General features: G+C 38.0%; 2 protein-coding genes across 2 annotated transcripts; both read right to left on the bottom strand.

Moving 5' to 3' along the window:
- Positions 1-191: 191 nt before the first annotated feature.
- On the bottom strand, positions 192-1,224 carry LOC122534604 (death-associated protein 1). Its single transcript, XM_043665393.1, has 3 exons — positions 1,053-1,224; positions 805-904; positions 192-439 (listed from the first exon to the last, which is right to left on the bottom strand). The coding sequence occupies exons 1-3, from the start codon at positions 1,099-1,101 to the stop codon at positions 280-282; spliced, it is 309 nt and encodes a 102-aa protein (XP_043521328.1). The 5' UTR covers positions 1,102-1,224; the 3' UTR covers positions 192-279.
- A 201-nt stretch (positions 1,225-1,425) lies between these two features.
- Positions 1,426-2,708, bottom strand: LOC122534603 (proteasome subunit beta type-5). Its single transcript, XM_043665392.1, has 5 exons — positions 2,521-2,708; positions 2,258-2,414; positions 1,966-2,178; positions 1,653-1,886; positions 1,426-1,595 (listed from the first exon to the last, which is right to left on the bottom strand). The coding sequence occupies exons 1-5, from the start codon at positions 2,662-2,664 to the stop codon at positions 1,495-1,497; spliced, it is 849 nt and encodes a 282-aa protein (XP_043521327.1). The 5' UTR covers positions 2,665-2,708; the 3' UTR covers positions 1,426-1,494.
- Between the last annotated feature and the right edge of the window lie 20,257 nt (positions 2,709-22,965).

Genomic DNA, 22,965 nt, shown 5'->3' with positions numbered 1-22,965 from the left:
AATTCTTTTCGTCTTAATAACAGTAATAAACTCTCGCGAGGTACTTTATTTCATGTTGCATGAAACCAAAGCTTCTTGGATAAAGAACTGCTTAAACGATTTTAAGCACATAAGGTCCTGTTAGTCCAAGAAAACTTTTAAGTACACACACATATAGATATTTATCATTCATTTTTTTCTTCTTTCCACCCTTTTTTTTTTTTTTTTTTTTTTAATAGATAATATATAGGCTAATGTTCTTTTCAATAGCCTCCAGCTGGTAAGTAATATGTATATCATTCACTTCCTTGGCTGTTGAATAATAATTGGACGTGAACTATGAGTTGGACGTGCATTATGAGTTGGAATAGGCTTTTCATGGAAGACTTGCACAGCTTCTGGAGGAAAGTCTGCATTCCCTTTTGCAGGTACTCCACTAATCATGAGAGTTTTTGGTGGACTGAAACATAGTTAAAATATATATAAATATATAAATATTTTATTAAACATTATAATATGTTTATGATAGATAAAATTGTTTTTGTAATTTGTTTTCATTTAAATATAGGAACAATTTATTCATTTATATGTATATGCTCATTTTGTTTGTATCATGTTGCTTTGTATTGCGCAATACAAATTATAACGTTATCGCTAGTATAGCAAATACACGAGACTATGCCACATATATGTCCCATATGTTAACTATAGGTAACTATTACTTGAGAGATCAACTGTGTTTTTAATCATTATAATTTGCTAGATTAAATGTTAAAATCAATATTGTTAAAATACGAATTATTCTTACTGTAAATAGAAAGATACCTGCTAGACGGTTTACTTTCGTCTACATCTTTAATTGGTTTTATTTCACGATCTTCTTTCGGTGTTTTGTGTTGGGTGATTCTCATTCCACCTGCTTTTACTAAACAAGGATATAAAATTTCAATCAAAAGAAAGTTAAATACATAGCCAGATAGCCTTGAAATATCCAGACAGGTGCATATGACGTCATTCTAGTTGTGTAAACATATTTACTGTATTTTAAGGAAAATCACGATTTATTTACTTACCAGCAGGAGGATGTCCACCTTTGAGTTTACACTCTTCTGGACTTGACATTTATATGTTAATTAAGAAATTACAATTAAAAGTTATTTTGCTTTTTATGAAATAACACACCTTGCTTGTTGCACTGCGACACCAATCACACTGATTCAATGGCGGTCGGCGGCGCAGTAATAAGTAGGAGGTTGCAGTGGGGCGGTGGCTTCAAAGTACATTCTTTTCATCTTATCTTTCGTATGTGTATATTTTTTTTATTTCAATATTATGTTCATAATTTATTTCTAACATTGAAAAATAATATTCATATCGATTAAATTACATGTTTTGAACGAATAAATGTTATTAAATTAAATCGCAGGCAAAAAATAGATATAAAAATTTTACATTTCAAAGTAAATTTTATTAAAGGAAACGTTTCACAGGATATAAAATAAACTGTAAATGTTACTAATTAAGTCCTTTCTGTTTCTGATCTTGATACATATAGTGAAGGTCTTTACAATCTTCATCAGAAATATGTACCCAGCCAGTCGGCTTCATGTGATACACTGTAAAAGATTCACATTGTATCATATTGTATAATCTTCCTTTATATGATTACGTACCTCTTACAATACCACCAGAGTAAGCGTCTCTATGAGTAGCATGATAAATTGATCTTCTGCCAAGTTCATAAGCCTCTTCATCAGTTAAATCCCAGCGATAGCCAGAATCTAATGCACCAAATGCATAAATTGAGCCTGATCCTACACTGAAAACTTTTCCTGGTGTACGGGCACCTTCTGAATCAACATAGTATAAACTAGGTCCTCTTTTGTCCCATCCAGCAAGCATCATACCTGTAAATCAATATTTTATCAATTTCATTAAAGAAATCTACTGTAAATACTGTCGATTTGTAAAGAGATAAAAACACACCTATACTTAATCCCATTCCTTTATAATTATATATCATATTTGACAAAAGCTTGCTAGCAGCTGCAATAGAAATACGTTCCCTATTCCTTAGTTCATATGTACGACATTGTTTTGCTAGAACTCTATCCCAGTAAACACAATCTGCAGCACCGCCAGCTAAAGTTCCAAGGAGATAATCATTGATTTCAACAATTTTCTTCATAGTAGATGAACCTATAGTAGATGAGAAAATATGTTATAATATTTCTTATTCAAAATTATAATATTTAATACATATACACTTTAAATTTACCAATAAATTGACCCCCTGTTGCTCGTGAGTCAACAGCAAGGACAATTCCACCTTTATACTGAAAACCCAATGTGGTTGTTCCATGATCAAACTTGATCTTCAAGTGTTTTCCTGCTTCATCAGTCCCTTCTGCGAGTTGTGACAATTTTGCTGCTGGCTATATACGTCAGAAAAGTAATTTTTAAAGAGATGACATTACATGATGTAGCAAATTTAAATTAGTGAAAGGTTATGTAGACGATGGATTTAAATTATTTACTTACATTCATATATGGTGGTACTGCTAATTGTGCATTGTTTATAAAATTCCTGCTATATGCCTGAATTTCTTGTGTATAATTATCTTCGTTACGCGAGACATTGAAATCAACAAAAGAATTTAGACCACAAACTTCAGCAAGCGCCATTTTTGTAACAGTCTAGTGTCGAATGCTTGTCATCTTATTACTTCGACTGTTCATTATAGAGAGCGTGTTTGAAGCTATACTTTGGCGCAATTTCACCGCGCAGATTTTAAATTATTGCGCGCAATAATACTTTTTTAAATTCATTGTATTTTCGTACCAAATTATTTTGGCATAAAAATTGTTTAACTTAGTGCTTAGAAAAATATTTAATAACAAGGTAAGAGTACAATACCGATTTAATAGAAAATATAAGTAAAGATACAAAAACTGTTCTTAATAAAATATGTTTACATACGTTATAAATTATAAGTTATAAGCTATAGGTGCAAAGATGGTTTATTTATTTATATGTATACAAGAATTATATACACATTACTGTAACTATTAAAAAATAAAATAATTATTATAAAAAACTTAACATACATAAATGAGTAAATATCTATATTTCTACAATGAAAAACAATGAAATACAAAATATATGATTAAAAATTTTCATATGTTCCTATCTCCTGAAAAATTTCATTTAGTCAATAATAATTCTTAAAATATAAATTTATTGATGGTCAATATAGTAGGAAATTCACTGATATATATTCTTTTAAACGCTCTCGGTTGGTGGCGCTAGAGGTACATACGTCATTGTACTACGCGGACGATCGTCAGTTCACATTTTTATAAAAATTAATTCTAAAGAAAAATATTAGGTATTGAGTAAGTTGAATTTAATTTATTTAATAATAATAAGATACATTTTGTTAATACATACATCAAGATCATATATACATGTACAGGATATCTAGAAGTTTAATTTCAAATTTCGGTGTTGTATAAGTAAAAATAAAACTAAAATGTCATATAGTAAAAAATTTATAAATGGTTTGTTAAACGATTGTAACAAATACATGAAATGTAAGATTATATATACTTATGTATATATTGTGAAAAGTGGTTTCCCTTTATCAATACAAAATTGATATCAATTTATTGTAGATCAAATTTCATGATTTGTAAATGATTAATTCATCTTGCGTAGATATTTTTGTATCATAAATACTTTGCCTTTTAGAATTCACCACAAACAACTAGTAAAATGCACAAAGATAAACGTACCTTATACGAACATGTATTATAAACATTATGTATCCTGTTTTATTCTATTTATATTAAACTAATTATAAGAGGAAAAGTATTGATAATATTTGAGACATTTCATATTTCTATTACAACTTTTTAATGAAAAATTTTTTAACTTTCTACTTGATTTAATTTGAATTTCTGCATAATCCTATTATTATACAGTAAAGTTTGACACTAAACTTTTGGGTAGCCTATTAAGATCAGTATATATTACGAAGTTCAAAAGTATTTTACAAACGTTATATTTGCATCCCTTGTATTTCTTTCGTACTCACGGAAATATAAGGGATTTCTTTCCTATTTATATAATGTAGGGTTGATTTATTACTGTGAAACGGTTATCTGTATCAATAATGATAACGAGTTTTCTGAAAAAAAAGAAACCTTCGAACTTTCGTTAAAGTAGAATACGGTCCAAGCGCTTGACATATCGTTCCACGTGGAGACATACTCCACGCTCCATGTATTATGTGATTTATAACATTAAGATAATCAAAAGTGAGGGCACGTCACATTTCGATACCATGGATCACAAAATATATTTGTGTTTCAGTAAAGTGTTGTTAAATATCGCGTATTATTTTGCTCATGGGGTCAACGATATGACGTAGTCGTGATGAAGACGAGGTCACGTGGAAGGGGGTAAGGCACTTTACCGTATGCACTGATTGGTCTATGTCATGATCGCACCACCCATGTATTTGACGTATACAATATGAAATATGATAATATATTATTGCATATTTTCCTTGCGATTCTCTGTATTAAAACAACCGATGTTTGTCTGCCGCGGAACATCGATAACGATAACATTCTTCCACTATTTTCTAATTATCTTTTCTAACTATGTCATTCTAGTCCCTTTCCAAACACTTATTTTATGCATCGAAAAGAAATGCACCTCTTACAGGTTAACTAAATATTTCAGTTGATTTTTCTGTATCTCCTTTATGAGAATATTTATGATACGAATCGTAACGATCGCTTGAACGTTAGCTCGAGCACAATTGCTTATTATATTTTTTCCCTTAATTTTATTTTTTGCTTATATTACGAGATATTATAGCAAAAATGGTATCTAAACATTAAGAAACGATAATTAATCTTACATTAGGTGAATCATCGAATTCTAGTCAGATTTTATATAGCAATGTATAATTTGAATCATTAAACATTAAACCATATTCAATTTAGTTAGTTCTTTTCTTAGTTCTTCGAATTCTAATGTTATGACCATATAGGAAACAATTTACACTATGTAGATATGAAACGTGGAACGACATATTCAATATCACTCTCTCTCAAATACATAAACGATCGTGTCAGAGCGTAGAAAAAATTTTTCAAAAAACTCAATGTGTCAAAAGGTCAAATAACTTTGTACGTATCATGGAATTTTCGAAGACGCGACACGACGCGATGCGATGACTCGGTTTACCACAGGATAAAATAGCTCGATAACGCGCAAACGCATTTGATGTTCGAATAGAAGCTAGTCATTTTATCGGGTTTTGAGGGTCGACGGGGTCGATGGTGCGACGCCAGATTCGATAAAAGTTGAGACCATTCTCGCATTCTATCGCTTCCCCTGCTTCACTTGAATCTTTCATTTTCCTTGGTGTTTCTTTCCTAAACTTCTGATGGGGCTCAATCAATCTCAAAATTCATAAAGTTTGTAATTTCAGTCGGAAAAATTATGGAACGTGAAGGAATAACACTAACAATAAAGGAAAAGCGTTAATTACATATATCAGGTCAAATAAACAAAATACATCTCGTTGATATAAACTTTAATATAAACAAAACATGTTTTCCCTATCATTATTGCATAGACATTTTTCTTCTTTTTTCCGTTTTTAAATAAATTTTTTCTATTCTCAAGCAATACTGGTACTCTTAAGCAATACTGATTTTATTGAATCGCATTTACTCGATGGTTTTATTAATATGCATGATTGGTTATAAGTTGAAAAGTTCACAAATCGGAATTGATTTGGTTTCCTCCTAAAAAATCATTAATTTATCTAAATCTGCGCTGATATAAATACTGTTGTCGTGTACTATCGTCGACTCGTGACCGACTGATGATTCACGATGATCAGGGGACGAAAAGATGTTCCCTGGTTCGTGTCATTGTCGGGGTTCAACGTTCAATTCGTGCAAGGACGCGAGCTTTGCCTCTAAAGAGCGTTCACGTGCGGAAAAGTCAAAGAGACATTCTTATCACAAATCGGTTGAACTGGGCTCCGAAAAAATCAAAAGATCCTTGGAACCTACACGTGCACACATATTACGCGGTTTTCATTTATTATACGGCGCCAGTTCTTGCAAAAAAAAAAAAAAAAAGAAACTAATAAATGACGATATTTTTGCAACGGATTAATCTCCTTAAAAGAAGCTATCGCGAGGTTAATTCCAAAACCATTATGATTGTTTGAGGTGACTGCATTAATGTCGTCTCAAGTATTCTTGTTCTTTTAGTTATTATCGTCTTGTTACATAATTATTTATTTTTCAAAAATTAAAATTTACTCTCTTATTTTATGATTTCTTTAAATAGCTACTTAAATAATCATTAACTACTCATTATTGTAATATCGCGATCTAGGGATTTTTAGTTTGAAAAATCGAAGCTAAATTACTCAAAATGCAATCTGGCTTTGTTAAATCGTAACTACTATTGTACTACTAATGTGACACGATAGTTTAAGTAATAGTATAAGGGACTAATTAAACATAATATTCTCTACATATAAGAAGCGGGCCTCTGGAAATCTAATGAACGTAATTTTTGCAGTTTGTTTTTTTCGATTGTTTACTCATCTCTATTGTAAATCATCTCTATAGTCATCTGGAACACAAAGCAACCTCTCTAAATCATGTTCGTTTGTGTGGTAACTCTTGCGGCACAAGACAACGTTCGTTTCGATAGTTTCTACTCGAACTTCCTACAGGTTCAGTATTTTATATGTACAGGCAACTAATATAATTTTATATTACTCGGTGTACGCACTTATTCCGCTCGAGTGACGATTTGACTCGGTAACGATCGCGCGCCGGTAATTACGCAACGGGGGTAGAACTCTGCACGATCGTTGAGTAAGAGACGAGGTGAAGGTGAGCAGTTAGCGGCGAGAGTGTAAGTAGCGCCCGCCACGAAGTAAAGTGCAGCTGATCGCTGGCTACCGTGGACCAACGACCGCAGTTGTATCGTCATTTTCCATCATTTTTCCTTTCTTATAGAAAAGCAAAATATGTATAACTAATGTAAAAACTCCCGTGAAACATAATATTTAGATAATTGAATGTTTTGCATTGAACGACACTTTGCTAAGTGGGGCTTGTAGAGTACCAATTATTCATCTAGTATCTTACAATAATTATAAAAATAAATTATCTTCATTGTATGAAGAAAGAGTTAAAAATAAATTGTCTTCATTGTACTAAGATGTGCGAAGGAAGAGTTAAATTTTTTACAAACTATGAATATCGGATTACGATACACACAACTACACTGTATGTCTATGAATGGAAAGCTGATGCAATAACGATTCGAGTTGTATCCTTCGATGTTTGTCTTTGCGTGTCTTCATGTGTGCTCCCTATACGAGTTATCTTGCGAAGCAAGCAAAATTTGCAGTGACAACGATCATTAGACCTCTCCATTTATCGATTAACTAAGTACATCCAGGGAATACCTGGAGGTTCGTGTCGAAATCGCGGTTACTGCTGACTCGTCACACCGGATTCATATACAAGCGTGCCCATTTGATGGAACGTGTAGGCACGAGTGGGCCTGATAAAAGTAGGTGTACGAGTATGTACGTAGGGGGTTTTACGAGGAAACAACGAGAACCGTAACCTACTTCTGTACAGAAGCCGCGAGCTGGTAAATCGAGACGGGAGAGGGGTATTTCTTGGAATTTGTATAGTCATCAGATAAAGTATTCCTTCGATGTTTTAAATCTTCCATGATTTCCTTCCCCACTTGTAATTGTTACCTCGCATTCGTTGTTTCAGCGATTTAATTTGAGTTAACTTTAATCAATTCAAAAAGTTGATCAATGACAAACTGTTGGGTCATGTTCATTCCGAATGTTATAGTATTCGCCATGTTTTTATTGTTCAAATAACGCTTCCATACTCATACTTGTGTCGCTGAGCTGCAACCATATGCGTGTGGAAGCTGGCAAGAATAATATCTAACAGAGGATTAAATTCATTATTTCAAGTGGTTCGATTATCGGTCGACCGGTAAAAGGGTTATCAAAGCTACTGTAGGGCTATCAAGACATTTTTCGTTTATGGCTCGCGCGTGTATCTTAAATGGCTCCACCTTCGAAAAAGCACACAAGAATATGTGTTCTAATAACAAAATAAAATCATAGTAACATTGAAATGAATAAAATTTCACTTCTTCGAATTGTCTTAAAATTTCGCGATATTCGATTGGTGACAAGCAATTAGACGCTGTGGTTTCATCATTGTGCGCCTCTGAGAAATCCACCACGCGTGACTGATGTCGAGTCCTGATAATTCATGAAATAACTCGTATCGCGTACCACAATGAACATGAAGACTCAAAAGAAGAAATGTTGAACAAATCCATGGAATACAGAAATGGGAGGGAAAAAAAGAGAGAGTAGGAAAGAGGATGCATGTATAAGAACAACGTTCAAAGTGAAAAACAACAATAACAACGATTCGGAGACCCCCTGCGACGCCTATCGTGATACAATTGCGTCAGTAATAACACGATCCGAGCATTAGTACCATTCAGGGTTATCAATCATTTCTCTTTTTTTTAACCTCGCTTGTGTTTCTGTGCTGCTGTGATAACAGAAGCTACGCGATATCTTCCTTTTTTGCTGGTTCGTGAAATCTCGGGACGAAACAACAGGAATGATTTTACCCGACCTTCGCCTTTGCACTCGTTTTTGGAGGTTTTTCCATAATCCAGGCACGTGTGATGATAACCGTGAGTTCGTAAGATTTTTTTTGACTGTATCCGATTCGAGTTAGCCCGTATCATGTATAGATAAATACGCCAGTTCCTGCATCGAAATGATTCGTTTCGCAGTGGTTATGATTATTCCATTAATCCTGACATTGAAGCATAGTAACGATCTTTAGAAAAGGAAAAAATTGAAAAGGTCAAGTAATTGATAACGCATTAGACGCAGACGTAAACTGAAAAAAATCTGTGTTCTTTTAACTTTTTGCAGAAAAGTTTCCCTTTATCAGTTGATATTGGCGATCGTAATATCATTAATGACATCGCTGTACATCAAGGTATATCCATTTAAGAGAGAATGCAAAAGTAACCGAATCGACTATTTAAACCTGCTTCAGTGTGAACGGGCAACTCATTACCAGAATAAAAGAATATAATTAGCAAATTTAATCTTCTATATGCTAGCTTACACTTTGACCTCCGGAATAATTCCACTGATCGGAGCATACGTCGTGCGTTCAAACTTAGCATTCGGTATATTCCACCGCAGTTATGCTTGCTGGTGCTCTAGTCATTAACTACTTTAGCAGAAGTTTATGAAAAATTCTCAAATATTCGTAAATATACATTCGTACATACTCAGGTACGAAAGGCGAAGATATGAGACATTTGCCTAGTAAATTTTACGTGGGTAAATCGTTAGAGATGGTCTGAGAAGAGTACTATTCTTAGTTTAAGGACGCACGGATTGGAGATGAATCACAATAGACTTATGATTTTAACTATCTGAACCATCTGTCTGAATTTTATCTAATAATATTTAAACATAACACAGGCTTCTTCATTCTGTGTACATCAGTGTGCAGAGTTAGTTATCCTTGAATTAAAGATTGACAAATTCTACTAATTCGCTCTAAGGCAACAGGAGGTATCTGTATCATATGGTGAAGATTTCTCACGAAACTTGTCGAATCTGAGTGTTTCTGTTCTTTCATTGTCGACATAGACAAGTAAGCAATGCACCAGGAACACATCGGTCACTCGGTCACTTGTGGTGTACGCGGCTGTGTACGCTAATATTAGCGTGGCAACATGGTAACCGCGCATCGAGCTTATTCCTGGCCGAGCAGCCAGCTGCTTGGCTAGCCAGAGTCAAGGTCACGGCGTTACTAGCTATTTGTCGTCAGAGTCACAATCGCGAGTATCACGCGTGGACCACGTATAGCATTGGCCAGCGACGTCGAGCCCTTTTCCGCTCTTCAAATCGGAAGAGCAACCGAGTATCGTAGATTGCAGCTTATACGCTAATGCCAGAATGCCAGGAACACCGAAATCACCGATCGACTGATTTTTCTTTCATGTTAACACGTTCCTCGAAAGACTCGCATGGGAACAGATAAAAATAAGTCGAGACGAAATTACTGTCCGGTCTTGTGACAAGCTGTTATCGTGCGATTAGTTTATATCGAGCGACGTCTTTATTGTGCGCTCGTGAGCATCAGCGAGATAGAGATGTTTCATTGCCATTTTCGTGGATTGGCTCTCGAAAAAGATCGAGATAAGAACGCGGTGGATAAATCTGGTTAATATGAGATTCATTTTTATTAGATCGTCTGGTAAGTTCCATGTATCAATATTTACTAGAATTTGTTTAGCTTTTTCATTCTCCTCGACATTTTTCTCTTCGCTAGAAAAGAAGAAATGATATCTTGTGTCAATGTATCTTGGTATTTTTGATATTCTAACCCCTATTCCCACGATTACGTTACATATATGCGACATAAATCACGTCATTGTATATTGAAACTTGCCCAAAGTTACCGGACGAAACTGAGAAGAAGAAAAACAGGAAGAACAGAAGTAAGAACCAGAAAGGGTGGAAAGCGTGAGTGAAAGACGTCGTGGTGGTTGTTTAATTGAGGATGAGAGGGCGACGGTGACAGCGACGGTGACGACGACGGCGACGACTGTACCGACCTTGACCTTCGTTTTGAAACGGCATGCACGAGCGTGGTGCTGTCGCCCGAAGCGAATCGCATGTGTGAGAATGTTTCGTTGCGCGAGCCAGTCCACTTTGGTCGCGCGGTTGTATGTGGAGCACGGTAAAAGTGACAAGGTGTTAAACGATCTGGTCGATCTACGTTACGTTCCCCGTTATGGGGTACGTGGCTCCCGCGATCGCTCTCTACATACTTCAGTTATCCTAAGCGTGGCTCGTAACCGTAAGGCCAAGGTAGTCGGTTACTTTCACCGATTATGTCAATTCCTGGCAACGACGGCGTTTTCTTCGTTGACATTACGAAATACCCTCACGGCCTCATGACGGATCTTCTAAAGTTCCGTCGCGTCGCGCCGCGCCGCCTCTGCTCTTACCTGGCTGCTCGGCCAGATTTTAAGCTAATTTCGAGTCTAATTTCATTCTATTTTAAATACACTGACATACTACTAACGTATCAATGAGACATTTAAAAATTGATCTTAACTTCTATCTAGATGTCTTTCCTGCACCTCTGCGTATGGTATTACTTAGTCGACAATTCACTCGAGTTGAAAACGATGCACGTAATTTTTCAACGGTGAAAGCTTGCGGTGATAACACTTTCCATACATACGACAATACAAAAGTTAAAGTCCCGCTAGGATTTGGCTCTTTTGCCGAAATGTATCGAGCACTTTGGATGTATTTTTATTTACTCGATGCAATCAAGTGCGAACAATTTCTAAATTCAGTCTACAATGGAGTAGGGTTCAGCTCGAACGGAGTCGTTGCCTAATCTTAAAATCATCGTCTCAGGTCTTAGGTCGTAACGAGTAATTTGTCTTATTTTTTTTTGCGGCTAGAACAGATTACACGGTGAATTTTTTTTCAATGATAATTCAAATATCGTGCGCCACAGTAATTGGTTCTTATCTGCAGAACGGTGAAATGAAGATTAAAATTGCCATTTTAAAAACTAATTGAAGCTTTGGCTTTCATTTTCGTTAAAATGTTGAAATTGAAAAAAAGAAAAAAAGAAGGGAAAATAAGCAAGACTAGATTTCTTGAGCCGTATGAAATGCTTTAATTTACATCAAATTAAGCGCTGCTCCTGTTACTACGAATTACTACGACCATTTATTAATGAAATACAATAATATTTGCGATTGAATTTTGTCGATTCTCACAAGTTATGTTGCACGATGCTTTTGGAGTAAATTCGAAGATTGAACGACATTTTTGGTGACGCTTAATCTTCTTAATTATCTTTTAATGACACGCCGCGTTAAGCAATTTACGTATCAGATTAAACGTTCGCTTGAAACGTGGCATCTTCCTGTAATTCATGTTAATTGCTATGTTTCTCCGCTGTATTACACGCGGTGAAACATTTTCTTCCCTGTTCCAGCCATATTAAAATCAATTTCCAGATATATTGTGAAATTACCGTTTCGAATAACAATTTCTATTAAACAAGCCGTTCTATTAATCATGGTGATACATTTTGCCGCGATCACTGTTCGACGATACAAACATATCCGGTTAGGTAACCCAGTATTTTAAAAGGAAGAAAATTCCAGTTTCACGGACTGAGGTATCCAAGCAATCGTAAAAATATAGGCTAAATGCGCGAACTCATGAACGCGTATGTATACACGTAGCTATGAAGGAACGAGAGTGAATGAGAGTAAGCGAGGCGCTCGTTTGGCCTCGTAATGAAAGTGAAATCGAGGGCGCCAGAGTGCTCGCCCGGTTCTTTGCTTCACCACAGTGCGTATGTCCTACGTCCAGGCCATGCACCGACGAGAATTATTTTGGATAGTAACGGAATAGACGATACTCTATCCATATCTCGCTATAGTGGATCGCCATCGCTGAAAATTCCTCAATTTAAAACAAATAATACGAATGCATTGACACGAATGCGTTGTCTAAAACAAGCAGAGAAAGAGGAAAAAGAGAAGAAAGCCTGGATCAAAGGAAACATTTTACTGTATCGAAACCTGCCGATTCGGAAGGATTTGAGATTTACAAGTAAATAGGCATAGCAACAGAGATAGGGCAAGAGTGGAAAGAGGGGGTTAGGAAAAGGAAGAGAGGAGACAGAGAGAGAGAGAGAGAAAAAGAGTGAAGAAGGGAGAGAGAAAATGAAGAAGGGGTAAAAAATTTGAGAAGGGCGGATTAGTGGCGAGGAAGAACGGAGGGTACACAAGGTGTTGGCTGTCCGTACTGTTGGCGCAAACTTTCACTTTTTTCGTCTCTTCACCCCCCCACCTTGGTATGCTTTGTAAAAAGCGCCATGGCCGGTATCACATCGTCATTGGTTCATTTTCGTTGGATCTCTTCGTTCATTGGATTTCCCTTCCATGCACGATTCTCTTTCTCTCTCGTTGATTCACCTCCACCGCGCTCGGCTTCTGTCTCTTTTCCTCTCTTTCTTGTCCCCCTCGTTGATTCTCTTCTTTCCCTTTCACTCTCTAAGAATTCTCTCTCTTTCTCCGCTCCTCTCCGACTCGTTCTCGTTCTCTCCTCCGCCTCTCTCTTCGACGATATCTCATCGATCCCCTCCAGCAACCCCCGACACTTCTGGGCACGGCAGGAGTCCTTATGTAACTGACACCATTCCGCTAGAGTAACCGGGACAAAATGTTGTCGAATATGGCCCGGTAGGTAGAAAAACAACAGAAATGCTGGAAAATCGTATCGCGAAATCGAACGGAGTTATCCCTCAGAAAGATGCTCCTTAATCATGAATAATTGCAACTTCAAAGGAGGAGAATTAAAATATTGTCTGTTGGAGGAAAATCAGATAGAATTGCGTCAAGGATAGCTGCGGAAAATTAAAGTAGTTTGATAGTAGTTTTTTTCTTCGAAATTATATATTTCTAAAGAGTCCTATAGGTTCAGATTAGGCAGATTGTCATCAAGTAGACAGATGTAGTTTTTCAGTAGTAGTTTTTTTTTTTTTGAAATTATATATTTCTAAGGAGTCCTACAGGCTCAGATTAGGCAAATTGTCATCAACTAGACAGAGATGTAGTTTTTCAGTAGTAGTTTTTTTTTTCGAAATTATATATTTCTAAGGAGTCCTACAGGCTCAGATTAGGCAAATTGTCACCAACTAGACCGAGATGTAGTTTTTCAGTTCGTCCTGCGAATCTGGAGCGGATTCGACGGTCGTCGTAGTCTATTGCAGTCCGTAAGAATTCCGCTTTTGCAATCTTCCCAGGCTCGACTCTAGTTGCGCGCCAATCGACGCTTCAAAAAGGGACGGCCGACAAAAGTTCGTACAACAATGAGCGACGTTGCAAATCCACCGGAGATCCTTGCGAAATGGTTCCAGATATTTCTATAATCATATTCCACTGGAACATCGTGAGATATTCGTTTCTTTTGATTATAATAATTGTTCCCTTTCAGCCCCATGTTTCGCGACTCCTCGATTGGACCAGTTAAAGGATTAAGAAAGCACGCGCGAATTGTTTGCAAATAATTTAAGGAGAAAAGTCGTTTGAGTCATTCGGCTTTAAAAGCAAACGATTAAATCGTCATTATCGTTACATTATCATTCGAGCAGCTTCGATGTGCTTGATGCTGTTATCAACGATTTCTATATCGCTGAAAAATATGTAAGCACGCATCCACTTGAATTGATTTGTGTTGGGCGTTGTGCACTGGTTCTATTGTATCATCGATAATGGACGATGAATATTTACACGGAAAAGGTTAATCGTATTGCTATTAATTGTGCATTGCTTGCAAATCTCGATCGTTCGTCTGAATTAAAGCAGCATTGGTTTCGTTATTATCGCAATTCACTGATATATATTCTATAATTAGATCGTTTTTCCTGCGAAACGCGCGTACACTTTTCGAGTCAGTGAACGAACTGCACGCGCCTCAATTATCGTTGCCCGATAAATTATCGGATTATTAATTGTCGCAAAATTCGTAAAATATCCTTGTATTTTCCAATTGACCGATATCGAAAATGTGCCTTTTTATACGTAGTAGAGCGAGTGCGATGATGACGGTGACGGCGACTACAAACAACAATTTAGCAAAGCAGTGGGGACGAAGTGAAAGTGAGTCGAGTATTGTTTAGGAAGCCTCGACGCTGCAGTGACTCTCAGCTCGGCGAAATAATGCTACATGTCTCTTGAATGTTTCATACCGAGAATGTAAAAAAAAAAAAAAAAAAAAGGAAAACTTCCGATTCCTTGATCCTTCGTCTCCTCATTGTCCCACTGTCTAAATTTTATTGTCCCCACGTGAGATGCAATGTTCCGTTTTCGAGATTGAAGGGCTAGCAGTCTTTCGAGGACAAGAAAATTTCTTGTAAAATTGATCGAAACTTCTCTCAGAAACTTACTAACATGATCGTACGTAGATCCATTTTTCAAACATGGAAATTAAAGATACAAACGATTGGTTAGACTGACCGGAATGAATAATTAGAAAAAAAGAGAATTTACATACATTTTGATGATCAAAGTGTATCCGTTGATAATTTCTCAGGTGCGAAAGATACGCGCGCAGAATAGTGGCATTTGAATGGCTGTTCGGTGAGTCGATGCCAATAGTGGTATATCTAAGCCACCAATGAGTCGCTTACATAACTTATGATGCACTCCCAGGTTCACAATGAGATTTGCTTTCGGCGATACAACTTTCCTTTCGATGGATCGGTTTGCACGACACGCTCGTACTTGACGCTCGAGACGCTTTTTAGAATATGCGTAAACTTCGCTCTAATTTGCCATCAGATTCAACTATTAAATTTCGTCCTCGGAGTGTTTGCGGATGAAACAAGAAACCTCGATAAAATTTAATTGGAAATCTCGTTTCAAGTTTCGGCTCCCTCTCAGTTCCATCGTTTTTGCTTCGAGCGATAAGAAAGAAATCGAACTGAACGTCGCGCCGCCGCTCAAACGTCGATACTTTCTTACACTCGTGGGATTTCCTTTGAGTGTATCTCGCTCGTGACCTTCGCGGAGTCCATTGTCATTAATTATGCAACAGAGTTCGCGTGACATCAGCAGCAATGCAGCGGGGATTTCTGTTAATTTTCCTTAAGAAATTCCGTGAAATGTATCCCCATTGCACAGCAACGTTTTCCTTCGTACCTTTATTTGTGCCACAAAGACATTCTAGTTTGACGATGCACCGACGCGACGATCAGTTTCCATCAATTAAAAACAGTTTCTTACTAATAATCGTAATAATAATAATAATAGTAATAATAATAATAATAATAATAATAATAGTAATAATAATAATAATAATAATAATAATAATAATAATAATATACTAATTATCGTAATATTCGCTGCATTATCACTTCAAACACGATCTTATACGACATGTATTACGATTAATAGTAAGAACTGAACTGATTTGGAGACTTATTGCGAAATTTTCTGAATCTTCAAATAGTCACATGAAAGAAAATCTATTGTATACGCAACATCGATTGAACATGCTGAAATACTACGAAATAGAATAGAGCAAGGCTTCCGACAAACTCGAGAAACACCAGGAATGATAGAGAGAGAGAGCAATCAGATGAATGACAAGACGCGTGCAGGCTTGTCTTCAAATGCAAGGTGGTCATTTCGAGCATCTTTTGTAAAAGTAATTAAAACAGAAAATTCATTATATCTCATAGGAGACAGATAGGACATATATTTATATGGCTTTTTTTTCATTATTTTTAGGCGTACAATCAGCTCCCGAAGTGGGTCCCACAAGTTACGAAACACCCTGTATATGTATATTCTCGCAAGTTTCCATTCGAAATAATTGCTTGATATGCATTTCGCAACCAACAAACGTCACGATACATCTTTTTCCAAATTTGCATCAATGTGAATAATCGCGCATAGACAAAAGGTTAACGAACTCGTGCATTCCTGTTTAGATTGCCTTCTAAATTGTAGCTCGATTCATTACTCTCGATTCATAATTTATTACTTGAACGTGTTCCAATGGAAAAAACAAACATTCGTCTCTCCATATGATTCTAATTAATAAACCAACCGTCACACTGTATACCTGGTACACTCGGTTAATGAAAGAAGAGAAAGTCGCGTAAAACGTAAAGAAGGGAACAGGGGAGACGTGATATTTTATTCACCCATCGACACGTGCTAGGCAAAAGTGGGAGAATACACCCGATAGCCTGTGATATCATCCAAGAGGATGATGATGCCAGCTCGATATCAAATACCAAAAGTACTTGATTTTGGAATTACACCGATCAACTATGTGGACGTTACCTGGCCAGCCGATATCTCGTTTCTTGTAGGTATATAGTGCAGGGATCGAGTGCCTCGCGTGTTCTTCCGAGCGGGTTCAACGACCGGGCTTGGCTAGCTAGGAATTTGGTGCAGGTGAGGCCCAATGAGGAACGCCTCTCTCTGTCGGCGGGGCCTGCAGGGGGATCATGTCTGCTTGTTTGCTTGTCTTGCTGTATGCTCTTGCAGGCCAACGACCCGTCACACGCCACCGTGGCGGACCTTCTACTAACGTAGTTGCTAGTTCCATCATTTTCATGTTACAACGTCATACATTCGATTCCAATGAGCCCGCGAGGACACGAAAAATCATTCATCGCTTTTCACCAACGCTTAACTCAAACACCCTGACTTGTCTGGCTTGTTTCTAGTTATTTCTACTTGAATCTCCCATAAGGATTTTAGTCGTTACGAAGGAAGAAACAATATGTAAAAATTGCCTAGCCATTCGGTTAAAATGCGGCGGAGCTTCGTCATGCATAAACCGTATACCACATTTTAAATCAACACTTAAATCAAATAAATGGATTGGTCGTGGAGGTCCTATTGCATGGCCTGCTCGTTCTTCGGATTTGAATCCATTAGATTTTCATTTGTGGGGACAATTAAAATCTATTGTACACGCAACATTGATTGAAAATGCTGAAATACTACGAAATAGAATAGAGCAAGGCTTCCGACAAATTCGAGAAACACCAGGAATGATAGAGAGAGTAACCAGGTGAATGACAAGACGTAGGTTTGTCTTCAAATGCAAGGTAGTCATTTCGACTATCTTTTGTAAAAGTAATTAAAACAGAAAATTCATTATGTTTCATAAACGAAGACAGATAGGACATATATTTATATGACTTCTTTTCATTATTTTTAGGCGTACAATCAGCTCCCGAAGTGGGTCCCACAAGTTACGAAACATCCTGTATGTCGTTTTTACTTTTTTATTTATCGCAAAGCAATGTAAGTATGTTCTATTCGTGCGTTGAGTTTTTATAAGACAAGTTGGACAAATCTTAACGAACGTTGGTGCCGCTTTTTCCTTAAATCTTTTGTTTAAACATGTGCTCGAACCGATGTTGTGTACGTAAGGTCGACAGCCCGATTTTGGTTCCAGTCACGTATCGACAGTGTCTTCCAAAAACCGTTCGACTTCTGCTTCTCGGATTTTCAGGAAATTAGGAAAGATGCGCGTCCCGTTGGTTCGTTGCAATAACAGGGCAAGGGAAGAAAACATCTCTAATCTAATCGGCGATAGAAATGCCTGGCAACCAGCTAGTTTTCGATCATGAATTTGGTCGTGAGCCAATCTACTTGTGCATAAATAAACGCAGCCATGTGTAAACATTTGTGTACCTGCACGCGCGAATCATTTCTCGTGTACAGAATAACAATGGTTTGTAGATCATCGACGATCACGTCGCCAGACACTAAAGTCCTTCTCTAGATCGAGGATATTTTCGATCGACAATTTCGCATGCGCGACCGTGACGCTATGCAAAGAACAAAATTTGCTGATAACGGAGACAGTATTTTTTCCGAAATTCAGATAACTGGCTCGAAAGACCGCTCAAAAGTTGACGTTTACGCTAGTCGCAGTCACGTTTTTGCACATGTGCGTCTCTGCACGTCAGCACAGCGAACGGTTGTCCGTTTAAGCGGAATAGATCAATTCAACTTGACTGTAGCTTTGATTAGCACTCTTCGATGGCATGTTTACGCATCAGATCAATTTATGAATTTTTCCATTATATTTCCCTCTTTACTAGCATAGACGCTAGCTGCTTTCAGCTTTCGGTTGCTATTTACTTGTAATAATATATATTCGATTCATAACAATCCATCAAATGTATACATTGTTGCTCGATCCTGAGATATTTATCAAAGAGATGCCGTGAGATTTTATAAAAGATTAGAACGTGTACGTACGTATATTTGATGCATTGTATCTATTATCGTTACCATGAAACGATTTTCATCGAGCCCTAAAATTGTCAGCCTTGATATCGATGGCCATTTTTCTTTCGAGATTTTGCATCGAACGAGAATTTTTAAATGGGAATCATTTCTTATTCTATTCGATTTCCTGACATACGATAATAATCGCTTTTATGCGTGCGATGCTCGTATGAAAAAGAGGAGACAAAGCTGAAGCTCTCGATGGTGTTGGTTTTTTTTCTCAGTTAAATATACTTGGTTCCGTGAAAGAGAACGACGTTCGTGCTTATTGTGCGTTTACACTGACTCTCGTGTCTACTTCCGACGGTTCCGCTTCCTAACACACGCAAACTCTCACGCATCATTACAACGATTATTGTATTGCTAAATTTCATATTAGAAATTCTCCATAAAGAAATGAAGAAAAAGGATTTGTTTAATTATACGAACAATATATACGTCGCGATTTATGATCACTCGCAATATTTGCCAGAGATTGATTTACAAAGTAATTGTTGCCAAAATGCGAACCGCTTCTCAAAGATTTAGTGTCGTAACGCTCGATTCAGGAAGCATCGATATTCGTAAGATCGTTCGCAATAGGAAACGGTCGATGTGGAAGCGAGACGGGGCATTGTTTTAGCTATAGGACGCAACCATAAGCTCATAGGTCAGTAACATCGATTGCGAAAATCCGTTTGCTCGCCCAACTGCCTTGCCGACTGACTAACTGACTAACTGGCTGGCTGATTAGTCGTGGCTGACTGGTCTGTCTGTTTGGCGTAGGCCGTACATACGGAGCGGCGTGAGCCAAGCAAGGTCAGGGTTTCGCGAAACAGCTGTTAGGCCTAACCCAACCCACATACGAGCGCGAAATGTTACGTAGTACTCGCTCACAAATATCTCTCCCTCGTTCTCGGCCGGTCCTTTATGTCTGCCGGCCAATGTTGCAGGTTTACGTCACTCTTGGATCGCGAGCATAACCGCTCGCGAAATCCTTTCGCCGAGCTACTGCCGTTACCAACCAGCGCCGTCTCACGATTTACGGTCATCCTCACTTTCCTTTTTTACTTGGCACAGATAACGGATGAACAGATTTTACGTCTCTCGTTTTCCCTTCTCCTCGGACTATTCTCGTTCTTCGAACGTGAATACATTGAAAATTCGGATTAACAAGTGGAACAATAGCCCGATTTATGTGTAAGTCGGCGCAATGATCGATAACATCAGTTCGAATCTGAAATCGAATTTCACCTTCGTGAAATTGCCAGATCTATTCGTATAGGTCGCGTGCAATCTCTCCTCCTACAAGATCGTGGCAAGCGCCGGCCTTGGTGACTCGAGGGAGAAAAAGCGCGCATGATCGTGACCTTTGCCGCGAGCCGTTACCATTCGAACGTAAACACACGCATGCACGCGCGTGCGTGCACACGGGTGCGCGCGTTGCGTGTCGCGGAGTAAATTCAATTGCGTAACTGCCATCGTTACGTAGCGGGCAACGCGTTACGTGGAGGTAACAAGGTTGTGTTCTCGGGGAACCGACAGCATCCTTTTGCAACGTCCTTTTGCCTACCGTCGATACATCGCCAATTTCTTCGCGGAACGATCTCCTAAGAGAACTGTCGATCGGATGACCACGTTCTACTGACACGGATCCATCGAATGTATTCAGAAGAAAGATCGCGTTGTCAATCTATCCCCGAATTGTAAATGCTGATTTCGTTGTAGTTTATTCAATCTGTGATCATTCGTAGGGAAAATCAAGTATCGGGCACAAACAGTCTTTAAAAATTTAGTTACGTTTATAGCGAAATTTGTGTTGGAAGGCATCGACGCGGATCGAGTTGGACAGTATAGTTGAATAGGAAAAATTGAGATGATTCTAAGAATCGTCTTTATGTTCAACTTATTATGTTACGAGTGTTAAATTTGTTGTTGCAGCGTTGCAAGAAGAATCGGAAAAAACGAGAGACTTGAGATGTTCCGATGAATAAACATAAATATGTGGACATGGGTTTACACTTGGAGAACGTGCGGATTATGATATTCATCTGCTTCGAACGTTTTGCATTTTGTCTCATATCCGTACAACAGTCCGAGAAGATTCTATTCCTTTTAAAGAAATATTTCCTGTTTCCTTTTCATATTCCAAATACATAAAATAGAATTCTGCTTTAGAGACGATTTTTTATGTATGTCGCGTTTAATGTTATATGACATTAAAATAGAAAATATAGGAAAAATAAGAGATCTACGTAGAAAATTTCTGGAACGAGCTTTCTACTAGTGTTTTTCGAATGATACAGTTTGTATATCACGCGAATAATCGTGGTCAACTCTGAATTGCAGATGTCACTTTGGGTTCGAATACGCGATGCTCGTTTTCGCTCCCGAGGAAACAATCATTCGAATGACGAATATTTTCAAAAGACAAATCAGTCATTTTTCTATCAAAGTGTATGCTAAAGAGTTAGAGAACGTAACGATCAAATTATTGTCATCGATCTCGCGATTAGATTTGCGGCTTTTCCGGACGCAAATGCAAACTTTTTTACTTTACCTCCAACGGGGTCGGAAAAAGGCGTTAATATCACTTAAATTGCGGCCGAGCTTTATCATCAGTGGAAAGGGAAAAATGCGTAGGAAATCGAGGCGTGGTATGCATAATCGTGTGGTAAATTCTCACGCCGAATGACCGCCTCGCAGCGCGCATGTGTACCAGATACGTGCGAAGGAGCACGGTGTAGGCGGTATTAGGTGTGGAACGGAGGCGAGAAGAAGGTCTTACATTAGATTGTGGTTCGAAAGTAAAATCCACTCTTTTTCAACGGTGGGGAACGGCTTGTTTCTGTTTCTGATGTCTGTAAACGTCTGTAAGCTTCGTCCCCTCTAGGCAAACGACCGATATTTATATACAGAAATTTCATAAAGCGATTTGTTGTGTGGTTGGTCATAGCAGACACGCTATGCTTGGACGTAAAACTGGCAAGGGAAGCGTTTAACGTAGTCCGGACCACAGGATACTATATTTCTTCTTACTATGGAGGTAGAGTTGTTTCTCGACACAGTTCGGACAGTGGTATAGCTATAATACTACTGCTGGTGTCGCAACGCCGACTAGCGGTCCGGTATCGTCCAATGGGGCGAGTTTATTTATGAGCGAAAAGAAGTCACGAATGAGGTTAGCGTTTGAACTACGTTGCAGAGGAGCAAACACGATATCAATGTCAGATGCATCGAATAATTATGTAGCGTTATCATTGATGATTATAGAGATAAAATGTCTTTAAGAAACACTGGCCTTCGGTTACCGTGCAAATACATTACGATGGTAACCGTATGTACTACGGTTTCTCTAATTGGTTTGTTCGCCAGATTTCTCGACACGGTCATTCACAGAAGGTTTTCGATGCTTTATTATTATCTTTTCATTCGGCTGAAAAAGTCGGTAGTAAAGGCAGAGGTCGGGCAGTGCAGTTGCGACATCGAGTAACGGTCCAGCTTCGTCCAAACTAGCTGCTAGAGAGAAAGGTGTAGCAAAGATAGGATTAACCGGGAACGGCTAGTAGAATGACATCCAACTCGCCAGCCAATGTTTTGTAGTTATGCACAGCGGATTTCTTCTATTCTGTACAGTAATGCAAACGCCACGTTACATCTGTTTTGTTTGATAAGCGTTCTCGCAGACGTTCGTATATTTTGTTCTCGGTAGCTTGCTCCAAACAATCATGTTTCGCTTGATTGGATTCACATGAGTAATAGCAGAGAGTGAGTGAGTGAGTGTGCGTAAAAGAGAAAGAGAGAGAGAGAGAGGAGAGAAAGAGAAAAACGGCTTCTGTAGGGCGGTCACGAAATAGTCTAAATAGAACGACATAAAGAAAACGCGCATGTCTTTTCTATTCTGCGTTCCGCACTCGTCGTCATCGTCGTTGTCGTCGTCTAAGCGGCCGGCCTTGATCCTTGGCGCTGGAGTCGCCCGGAGCCGACCAAGCTCGCCGCTACTC

Source organism: Frieseomelitta varia, unplaced genomic scaffold (assembly GCF_011392965.1).
Source record: "Frieseomelitta varia isolate USP_RPSP 00005682 unplaced genomic scaffold, Fvar_1.2 scaffold_62, whole genome shotgun sequence".
Classification (NCBI taxonomy): Eukaryota; Metazoa; Arthropoda; class Insecta; order Hymenoptera; family Apidae; genus Frieseomelitta; species Frieseomelitta varia.
The sequence above is the reverse complement of the archived record's forward strand: the minus strand, read 5'-3'. Positions and strand labels throughout refer to the sequence as shown.